Source organism: Scedosporium apiospermum (genome assembly GCF_000732125.1).
Source record: "Scedosporium apiospermum strain IHEM 14462 chromosome Unknown SEQ_SAPIO_0022, whole genome shotgun sequence".
NCBI lineage: Eukaryota > Fungi > Ascomycota > Sordariomycetes > Microascales > Microascaceae > Scedosporium > Scedosporium apiospermum.
The window spans coordinates 823,355-834,974 of record NW_015971723.1 but is presented as its reverse complement, the minus strand read 5'-3'; the positions used below and the strand labels follow the sequence as shown (position 1 = coordinate 834,974).

Below are 11,620 nucleotides of genomic sequence, written 5' to 3'. Positions count from 1 at the left end.
TTTGAAGCCACGGATCGACAGGTTCCTTTCCAACCCCATTCCCTCGTGCCTCCCCCGTCCCTCATCCACTTCCTTGGAGGAGGGTGCTAGTCGTTTAGCAGTGCAACGTCCCGACTGCTCAGTTCCATCGTGCCAACCCAAAAGATAGCACTCTTTCAAACAGTAAAGTCATGAGTGGATGAAGTAGTATCGTGTACACTACTTCGTACTTCGTACGTGTCGCAACTCGACCAAGAGACGGTACGCTAGTTCCCTTTTCAATTTCGCCAGTTCTGCACCTCTTTGTTGGTATCTCATCTTAGATCCTATAATACAGACAACTATAGCCCCCCCTCCCACCAAATATTACAACCCTTGTCCATGGGAATATCCTAGGAAATCCGGTACAGGTAATAACGATATGTAGCCCCCCCCCCCCAACATGCCAGATATTGGTTTGAGGAAAGGGGTGTGTGTGTTTGGTGCTTTGCGCTATAATTCCGTCCTTGTTTCTCCCCTGTACCCGACAGGTTGGGAGAGGGGAAAAGCGCGGAATGCCGGAACACATCACCAACCAACGCCGCCTTCGCCTTGCGTTTGGTCCTGGGGCTCTGGTATCATGGTGACATCGCGCTGGTGATCACGGAGTCCAAGGACCTCGTTGTTGGGACCGGGAATGGACTTCCAACGTCGTCCCCTGGCTTGGGCGTCCCAGCCTCGTTTTATTCGCCCTAGATAGTAAATATTGGACTCCAAGCAGTATACATGATGATGGTGGAGGGATATGAGAAAGCCACTAACGGCCATTTTCATTTCATCATTCCGAGATTTTTGGTGACATTGCAGATATTGGCTTTTCTTCTGCTTTTTCGCTTTTTACTTCCCTGGTTCTTGAGGTACCTCGGGAGGCTTGGATACCGTCGTGCTGGGTCCACCAATATCGATTGGTTCATGACGACGGTTCGGAAGAGGAGATGGGAAGACGGAGGGAGGAGGGAGGAGACAATATTGAGTTGGGATCAGGGATTGAGGGTCGCGGATATCATCAGAGACGTCAGGAACACCAGGAACATCAGGAGTCAACCCATATCAAAATCGAATCTTTCCATCCATCTCCATCTCGACCTCGGTATTCCCTCCTCTTTCTCAAGTTCCTAAGCCCCCTGCTTCATTCCGCACTATCCGAAGTGGGCCATCTTACCTGCAGAAAGAGGGAGATTGTTTTTCTGGTGTAATCAAAAATGATGCTATTTACATCCCTCATTCACTCTACATGTCGCACCAGCATCCTGCAAGTCTGCATCATACTTCTAGGTACAAATGCGAGATCCGGATCACGAGAGAAGAAGAAAAGAAAAATTTCCCCGGCCGGCCACCCTTGAAGAAAATAATCTAATAAAAATCTTCCTCGGCAGCTTCCGGGAACTTGCTCCCAGATCGAAATTAACCATCCCGCCCCCAATCATGAAGCCCCAATTGCCGAGTTCCTGGCCATGCGTTTTCGGAGTGCCCCACCATCTCTCTCATCACGCCGTTCCACTTCGTACTCGGGCCCAAGGCTGCTTCGATAAAAGGCAGATCATATAACACAAGGACCTGCAGTTCCCCGAGGACCAAGAAGAAAAAAGAAACTAATAATAATGCTAATAAAAAGAAAAGAAATGCTTGGCGTGGCGTCTCGTACCGGGATCGTACGAACACCTGGGAGGAGTGAGGAACCAAGGAGCCATCACCGACAGCATGGACAACCGTGCGTTTTCCCCTTCGCCACCCTTTGGTCCGTGTTCATGCTCTGTGCTTGTTGTGCTTGTGTGCCGAGTCCTGTCGGACGATTCGTGCAGTTGCATACGGCAGTTGGTAAGAAAAAAAAAAAAAAAAAAACCAACGAATGGGTCTATCAAGTGATGCTATCAGGGGGTGTAAAGACGAGGTGGCAAGTGCACCAGGCCATCGGATAGATGAGATTGGGAAGGGAATTTCAACCGGCAAGCGTTCGTCTTTTGCCTTGCGGGCGGGGAACGGCTTGTTATTGCTATATTCTCTATGGGTCGGTAATATATTGATCTATATCGGGGCACGGAGAACGGGAAACGGGTAACCTAGGTTCGTGGTTGATGAATTAACATGCCGTAACCCTTGATTCAAGACTAGAACCTGAAATAGAATCCCGAAAAGACGTGAGTGCACTTCTAGTTTGCGCATCGAGGGGACTCGGTAGCTTCATTGGACAAGTGATCCTCATGTGCAGACACGAGGGCATCCACAAGCGCTTACATTGCCTCACGTTGATGTCCTCACATCCCCCGCCGCCGGCAGTGCTCCTGACTTGGAATGCGCATCGCACTCAAGTAGGACTCTACCTGGTGGGAGTTGACTTCATCCCGCGGGGATGGAAACTCCCTGGCTAGCGCCCAAATTACGGAACTCGGCTCTGCCCTGCTCTGCCCTGCTCTGGCGTAAGATATGATGGGTGCATTGTAGTATAACGCGGAGCCCATAGCAAAGTTCCCCGGAGTGGTGCGTTGTTCCCCCCTGAGACGCTTGACCGCCACAGTCTGCAGATCTCTACTCCGGTGGGAAATAGTTTCCAACCTGTTGTTTTCACATCTTTACTAGTGGAGTGTAATATTAGGAGAATATTCCTCCGGTCTGGAGATATCGGATCTTCCTGCAGGCCAGGTGGCAGACGCCACCCTCTTTTAGACCAACGGGGGACACTCAATCATTGTTCCCCTCTTAGCGCTGTGGGCTTGATTCTATTCATGTTTTCGTTTGGCTAGCGCTGGGCTCGAAGTTCGTGAAGTGTGTGTTTGGGCCCTCACCTGAAACTGGCTTCTGCTGCCGCGTTAGTCCATACTTTTCTAGTGTACTAGTATGATCTGGGCTCTGGACAGTTCTTTTTTTCTTTCGAAACAGAATCGTAGGCAGTCTGATGTGGAATTTGTTAGAGGCTGACTGGTGGTGTCTCGACATCGTTGGAGAGAAAGACAGAAAAGGAGAAGGGGGGAAAGCTTGCGCAATGGAAAAAGCAATTTACGCGCACACCCCCACCAGCCCATTCGAAGAAGGTGCTTACCACTAATCCATATCGACCAGAAGATCAAAGACCAAAACAAAGGACGGACGGAGTATTATTATTAGTTGGCCAGATCAAGCGGCCCGGCGAGCGGGAAAGGGAAGGTGGGAAACGGGACGGGGGGTTGGGCCACAGACATGCTCATACACACACACTTTGCGTCGTCTCCCATTCCGTCCCCTCAAGCATGTCTTACTAGACTCATAACGAGCCTTTCTCTCTTCGAGAACCTGGTCCGTATCGACGGTTAGGCAGATTGTACATCACGAATGTCCCAACTCTTGCAGCCTAGTTTGTATACATGCAGAAAGGACTCGGGGAGAACGCCTGATCGAGACACAAACACGGAGTTGCACAAAGGCGCAGAAGAGTCGTAGCCGGCTCTCTTTTCTTTTTTCCCCCTTGCCGTGGTTGCCACACGCTAACCTCTACGGAGAAGTGGAACCGGGCGAGAAGGGATAGAAAGCAACGGGAACATCCTATGGCGTCTGGTAGAGTGTATGGTCTGGAGACATGTACTTGCGGATTCTATGCTGTTTTTAGACCAAGTTCGAGAGGGGGTGGGTGTGTCCCATTATCCGGCAGGCTGCCTTCCCGAGGATGAACACCGCGATGCAGTCTTAGTGTAGAGGCGCGTTTTACGGAGCTAAGTGCAGGAAGAGAAACGACGGACGCTTAGGAACCGGCGCGTATGGGTTCATGATCCACAGGATTGCTATTCCCTACACTATATCGGGGAGAGAGTGGGCATGTGTACAATTGTGTACGTCGGGACGGGGTAGTCTTCGGTTTGAGTTTCTTTATCTCTTCTTTTTTTTCCCTTTTTTTAATCCCTCGGCACACGATACTTGTCCGTGAGGAGAGGCGTGTGCGTGTAGATTTGGAGATCGTATGTTTTCTGGGGAAATATGGCCCTGGCCTTTTCGTCTTTTCTGGGGTTTTATAGCATTTTACATTTCCAAACATCGAAAGATAGAAGAGGGTCTTTAGTGAGTCGAGGAGTCAATATCCCGGTCACCGGTTAACCACCAAGTTTAACTCTCCCACATGGCAAAGGCCGAAATCCCCCACTGACCCGGAAGTGCATTGAGTGGTAGATTATATTTTTGAATTCTACACAAGGCCTTCGGGTCGAGCCAGAAACTACCGTCTTTCTTGCCAACCCCTTTTCTTTGCGTTGAACAGGAGACGCAACAACCCGTTCTACTCTTGTTACCCGTTTTGGAAAGGTGATGGAGAGGCAGAGGCGGGATGTGCTCTCAGGGCGGCACATTGCATGTTCTCTTTGTTGCACACCACCGAGTCAAATCCAATATCCCTCCGTCCTTTTGGAACGGGACGGGTTCCTCTGCCAGGACCATCTTTCAAGGCCTTCATAATTCTGGCCCAAGGGACTGCCCAACTTCGTCTCTTCACGCCCCCTCTCTTTGGTGGCTGCGGAACAGGACCCGAGTCGGCTAGGAGAGCCAAAAAGGATGGCAGGAAAGAGAGGGCTTCAAAAAACATTGACCAAAGATGACCTTTATCCATTAGTGAAATCAATAGATCTGATGTGTCCTCCTTAGGGAAGGGCCCCCGATCAGTTTCCAGCATCACCCAAACACACGACGACAGCACTTCAATGTCCTCTCCGCTAATGGGGAAAAGCGCAACTTGTCCTTTCTTGATACCAATCTTTCGCTTCTCTTACTGTGTTTTCTTCCATTCTCATGCAGGTGGCTCTCCCCCTTTCCATTGAATAACACCCTCCTTTATGCACCCTCACAGCCCCGATGCCCCTCAACCCCAGCCCGCCCCGGTCCAACGTCGTACCAACCTTCGGCGTCTCCAGGTCCCGAGACACTGGTATTTGGGAACGTTCGTGAGCAAAAAAAAAAAAAAAAAAAAAAAAAAAAAAAAAGAAAGGGCGGGGGTTTAGCTCTATTCAGGTGTCAGCTTACCGCATTTGCGACCCATGTCCAGAATGGCGGGATTTTTTTCTTTCTTTCTCTTTTGTGCTTTCCGGGGGATGCATACCGCTTTTTGTGAGCTTTCTTTCCTTGTTTGGATTGGGGAATCCAATTAGATGGATGGATAGGGAGAGAGAACCAAGGGAGCTGGGGGCACAAGGGGGGGCGACGTGCAGGTGCAGGTTGTTGGTGGAAGGGTTGTGTCTCGATGACGAGATGCCTTCTCGGTGGTCTTTAGGCTGGTTTAGGAAGGTGTGTAATGTCTCCCGGTGACGCTCTGGGGAAAGGCTTGAGCATAGGGAAAGTTTTGGGTTCGCTGCAGCATCGACGACTCGGGAGCAATCAGATGAGATGAGGTGAATGCTACTCTGAAAAATGCGAGGGAAGGAAATAACCCGCGATGTGTAAGAGGAGTGGAAAAGACATGGTCGCCTCATGGGTCTCAATCATTTTCCCGAGCAACGAGAGGCAGTTAGACGTTCGAGACGATGCTCTCGACTCTCTACTCTTAATGATCTAAAGATTGGTAGACATTGATGGATTCGAAGTCGTGTCTAAAGGCGGCTTAGCATCGATGGCTCAGACCGAGGGCCCTCTAGGGAAATCAGGATTATGACTCCTCGAGTTGAGCGGATGAGTGTATGTCACTGAGAGCCAACGATTGTCAGATTCAACAAGCCCAGCTCAGCCTTAGGGATGCAGCTCAGCCCTACGCCTGTCAGACCGAGGGTAGGAGACAATCGATTGGGATGAGGTCGTGTCAGATGTTTTCTCATCCATCGTTCTAGAACTTATTGACGAGAGCATTCATACACCACACAACACACGATAGAGAGATAGAGAGAGAAAGGCAGATAGATAGATAGACAGTGAGGGTAGCAAAAGCAAAAGAAAAATGCAAAAAAAAATCGCATGCGCTGCTCTGGCTGGACCTCGGACGAAGCAATTCCCCGCTGGACATGTAGCTACGAAAAATACCCTTTTCTAACTTTCTGAGCGCTCTAATTGACCAATTGACCGCTAGGCCACTTGGTCGTAGTGTTGGCGCTTGAGCTGCTCGGTTGGAAGTTCTTGCCGTGGACTCATATATAAAGCATATGGTGATATGGTGGAGCTTGTATTGGGGAAGGTGCGGAAGGTGCTCCTTCTCTTTGGCTTACATCACGGGATGAATGCCCGCCTGGAGAAGGATGGCATGTACGGTTAGAATGGGGAATGGAGACTCGATGAACTCGTTTGTTCTGTGGGATAACATCGCTAACCTTGAGATTGAGACTTCTCTAGAGAAGTGAGATATGGGCTCGAAGGTATGAAGCATACGTCGAGACTTAGAAAGGAAACCCCTCTTCATATTTCATCAGCAGACGATGCATATCAAGTATCACCAGACCCTGTCGAAGCCTAGAAAAGTGTTCGGTATTGTGTCTGTGTCTCCTCACTCGCTAGCCATCGATCCTTTATCGACATTTCGCCCTCCGCAAACTCGGGGAGGCTCTCAACATTCTCAACATCCCTCTCTCTCCCTTCCATATGAATCCAAACGGGGTCTTGACTCGACCGACACCTCCCAATCCGTGAATACGTGTGAATGAGGAGATTCCATCCCGTAAAGAAGCGTTTCGTCATCCGAATCTCGTACTCTGTCTGACACTCGCCACACCTCCCCCTTTGCTCAAACACTATAATCTCGCCCGCAGGCCCGTAGGGTACGCACAGTTTTCCGGATTCATCATAACACTGCATCTTGGTCCCGACATAGAGGTGCAGACAGACTCTCAAGTACTCCGCCTCGAGATACCTCTTCAACGCCGGCTCGCGTCCGAAAGGATGTCTAGCCTCGGTTCTCCGGCGGAGATATAACTCGTCCTTGATGATCCTCCCCTTGGACAGCTTTGAAACATGAATACCATATGAGTCCGACGAGTGACGGTAATTGTCGAGTACACTAACGGGCAAACCGTGGGATTTTCCGTAGAAATGACGATTCATGACGAGTCGGGCATAGCTGTATGTTATCCAAAGATCGAATACTCCGAAGTCGATGCCCTGTCGAGCGTGGCAATAAAAATTATAGGGGTTGTAATTTACGTATTGCCTTGCCCACTCCGGCCTCCACGGATGGAGTTTAACGCAGTGATCGCAATAGTAGACTCTTGCTATGTCCCGCTCGAGGCCAAGCAGGAAGTCCTCCTTCTCGCCTCGACTCAGCTGGAGTGTTCGGGGGAAGAATGTGTGGTAGAACGGTTTGCATGTTAACGATAACCGAAGACGATCCACCGGGACAAGATGCTCGACGATTAGGTGGACAATCTCCATAGGGAACGGAAAGCGTTCTAGCGGCGGCCCCGGCAAGAACGGCCGTCGGCAACTTTCGAATAGCGCTTGATACAGGTCATAGAGGGACATCTTCCCAGTACCTAGGTCGTGACAGGCAGGTTGTCCGGACATCGAGGAGACAAAGATGGGCTTCTTGTGTCTGGTTGAATTGGAAAGAGAGCCGCGAGGACGAATCGAGAAACGATGGTATGGTGAAGTAGGCGGCTAGGCACTGTTTAACACGCCGATGCGGAGTAACATTAGCTATGAGGCCAGGTCAACAAGTTCATTTTTGTCACCCCCTATATGTTGTCAAAATGTCTTTTGGATCATCATACCGCGTCGCATCTTTTGACTTCATATGTAGACTTCAAAGTCCAAACTCAAAAACCACCTGTCTTGGTTCGCAAGGTTTAACACATCTCGCCAGGAACCGACATTCTGCTCGTGAAAATGGAGCGGGCTCCGTTGTCATAGATGCCACTTCTAGAAGGCCCTCTGCACCATTAGCATACACATAATCCACAAATTAGAACTATTGTCCACTTGAAGAGAAACAAACCGAGAAAGGCCGGTGTTACGTTCTGCGCAAAGCACTTTGTCGTATTCTTGCTGTAGTCTTTACCGATCACGAACCGGCGCGGGTAAGGGGAGGTGGATGACGTTCGGGAGACAGGTGGTAATCAGATAGAGTTTCTGGTGTGGCAGGTTGTGTAGGTATCTGGATAGAACATTTCGAAGATCTTTCCCCGTCGTATGCAGGTGAACCAGGCCCGCTGTCCGACCTGCCCCTGGCGCCTGCCTCTACCTATGACCGTGCCCATAACTCCTGGCTTCTATTAAGATGAGTACCTAGTTCGCGCCTGAGGTTTGAAGCTGATATGGTCTCTAGTCGTTAAGGGCCTGTTTGTTTATCTTGATGAACAAGCCAAGTCACCTTGCAAACAAAACAACTGCGTACTCTTGGTCACTACCGGTTGCTATAGCTTACAGAATAACCGACAGGATTTACTGCAACTGACAATAGACCATGTTGGTTATATTAATCTTCCTTGAACTGATGATGAAAAACTGACGATAGAACAAGGTCGACTGCGAACATGACATACCCAAGGGTGGAGGAATACATTCACTTCCAAGCTCAGTTAGTCCAGATACTGCTGCCCATGCCTACCAAATAAATACCGAAGGTGCTCCCATTCCCCACCTAACCGCCGTAAAAGAAAACGCTACTATGGATAAGGATGGAAATCGACATCGTGTTAGCCAGAAGAATGTACATAGGGACTGGGGCGGGAGGCTTACCATCGGGCTACAGGACGATACACGGGGGTAGCTCGTCTTGGCTTCGCCTCCAGAGGAGACTACTAGACCCCGACACTACGTTGAAGTGCGAGCTAATCGTCGGGGGGGCGGCCCCCGCAAGATCAACAACCCGAGGTTAGGAGTCTATCACAGCGGCAAGAGTCCATCATTCCTGCAGGAAGTATCACTCTTGGGGAACCACCCCCGTCACTTCGAGCGGGTGACGGTCCGCTGCTCTCTAGCACAGTTAGCTGTACTTTAAATGGGGGAAAGGGTAAAGGGGAGGGGGGGAGGGGGCTAGGTCCAATGAAGGCGGAGCTCTCGAATCATCTCAACAATCTGCCCTGGTATCGGTCTGCTCGTCACCGTACGTCCTACTTGTCGAAGCGATTGTCGACGTATGCTTTTCCATCGCTCACGACGTCGAAGGCGTATCGTTGTTGCTTGTCAGATGCGATACGATGGCTTGATTCGAGTCGCGGATATCGGCAAGAAGAGCGGCTACGCCGGCGAACGCTTCGAGGTTGCGGTTTAACGCCTCCTGCAAGGATGCTTGACTGTTCGAAAGCTGGTCGTTTATCTCTCGGAGGGAGTTCTTGATGGTCGAAAGCTCGTCGTTTATCCCTCTGAGAGATGTTTGGCTGGTCGAAAGCTTGCCGTCTATCCTGTCGAGACTCGCATTTGTCGGCCCGTATGCGATCCGAGCGACATCCGGGCAAAGGGCGTCGATTCGAGAGCTTAGGCGGGCGAGAGATTGCCGGGATGACTCTTGCTCCCTCAACAATGGCCTAAGTAGGGGGAGGAACTCACCTGCCTTTGAGCTGATCTTTGACAGCTCCTTCCCCGAATCTTTGGCTGCCTTGGACTGCCGAAAGATTAGGAGGTTTGGCCACACACCTTTAGTCACCATCTAGGCAAGAGCAAAGATGGTAGCCAGTGCAGAGCAGATCATAAGACCCACAGGGGGGTAAACCACGTCCGCCATCGTGGTGAAAATGAAAAATTAGTGTAGGCTTGTAAACCGAGTAGCCGAGAAAGTTTGGCAATTGGAAAAAAAGAGTTCGCCAGAAAACCGGGGAAAGCGGATGAGGGGAGAAAAGAAGGGAAAACATCACGTCGAGGAGAAGTACTGCTGTTTATATAATGTTCTTCCGCGTCAGATCCACTCTCACGATCACTCCAACATGTAGCCAAGTACAGTACCGAAATACCTCGAGTGTATTGTTTAAATAAATCAGTCCCTGTATTTGTACTTCAGAGAAGGAATACTTGCGATCCCGGGTGATTGCTTATCTAGTGTAAGTTGCTGTATTGCGAGTTGTGTCGCTGGTGTGAGGTGGTACATAACAGCGCAAACATAAGAGTATTCAATGTGCTGAGGTACTCCCTGATAGGGAAGGATGGTGTTCGACGATGCCTTCCTCTCTGAGACCCTCTTTGGGTGGCGTTGTTGTGTGTGTATCTCCCATCCTTTCCATTCCCTCTCTATGGATGATGGAAGATATTGATGTCTATGGTATGGAACGCCTTTAAGCTAAACCAGATGTTGTAAGTAGTTCTTCCAGGGCCCGTTCCCACCTTGTTTTATCCCCCCCCAAACAAAGCCCAAATCTATCTCATAAAGCACATCCTAGTCCGTGTGGCATATGGACACGAGCAACCATAGTCAAAGAACAACCATAAGCTAACAGGCTAAACTCACAGACTGGCGACCTCGCTCCTCCAGCCCCAACCGCCCGGAGCATCGTCCGAAAGCCTCTTCATACCCGATGCTTCGCAAATCTTGATGACAACATCACGCACAGCCGTGACCTCGGCGACACTGGCTCCTCCATTCAGCGCACCCTTGAGGTGACCCTTTAACTGTGGGTTGACCTGAAAGATACAAGCACGTTTAGTGATTAGCAACAAGTCTAGAAAACGGGGAGAAGAGCAACTGATTCTTACATCCTGAGGTATTAGCGCGGAGATGAGAACGAACGACGTCTCGGCAGACGAGAGTACATTCGTGTTGCTCAGAACGTATCCGTACATGAGCCTGGCCGTCAAACCTAGATCCTCTGTGCCGGATCGGTCCATCTGCCCCATTACACGCTTGGAGACCTTGCCGTAGACCTTGTCGAAGAAGGTTTGGCCGCGATTGAGGATCTGGGAGGACGGCGTGTCGTAGATATCGACAGGCCTTAGCGTTGGGGAGAATGCCATGGGTTCATCGAGGAGATCAGGCGGTGTCACTGTTTTGAGGGCCAAAAGGGCGTTTATCGCCTATATCACGATTAATTCCATGGTCTCACGGCAAGTACTGAAACCTTTTTTCTCTTTCTTTTTTCTTTCTTTTTTCTTCCTTTTTTCTTTCATTATTTCTTTTTCTTTTACCTTTGGTAGACCACCCACTGCAGCAGACTTGATCAGCGCTTCTCTTATCCTCCGCGTGATGGCGAGTTGTTCCTCCAGACCGGGGCCCGAGTCTGTCGGCTCATCTAGCGCATGCTTGTAAATGTGGGGAATCTCATCTGGGCGGTTGATAATGGATAGTGTTGTGGCAGCTACGAAGTACCACGTGTTACGCGGGAGATTTGGATAACGCCGGATGGTGGAGAGGAGGGCTGGAGTTATGATGGGGGCGAGTTTTGTGGCCATGCTTGTTGTCGACGGGGCTGAGGCTATTTTGAAGGGTCGGCGGGAGATCCGTATTAAGCCGGAAGCAAGCGAGGCTACGCCGGGACCTGGATATGTCACAAAAAAAAAAAAAAAAAAAAAAAAAAAAAAAAAAAAAAAAAATTAAGAGGGCCAAGAAAATCCGGCATGCAGATTGCTCTAAGTCCTTTGCGGGATCTAAAGGGGGAATGAAAAAAAAAAAAAAAAAGACAAGTCTAGAAGGATATTACCAGTGTATGCGTGTGTATATATAAATAGAAGCAGGAAGAAAATGGGAAAAGAAAACAGAATCAAGTGGGAATTTACGCCCAGTCTATATAATAAGCGCAGGCCGAAG

The 11,620-nt window shown here is 49.8% G+C and overlaps 1 protein-coding gene across 1 annotated transcript; it reads right to left on the bottom strand.

Annotated features, from left to right (window-relative positions):
• Positions 1 to 9,040: 9,040 nt before the first annotated feature.
• Positions 9,041 to 11,265, bottom strand: SAPIO_CDS0517 (uncharacterized protein; the record flags this gene model as incomplete). Its single annotated transcript, XM_016783278.1, has 4 exons — positions 9,041 to 9,413; positions 10,328 to 10,500; positions 10,573 to 10,890; positions 11,020 to 11,265. The coding sequence occupies 4 exons, from the start codon at positions 11,263 to 11,265 to the stop codon at positions 9,041 to 9,043; spliced, it is 1,110 nt and encodes a 369-aa protein (XP_016646478.1).
• Between the last annotated feature and the right edge of the window lie 355 nt (positions 11,266 to 11,620).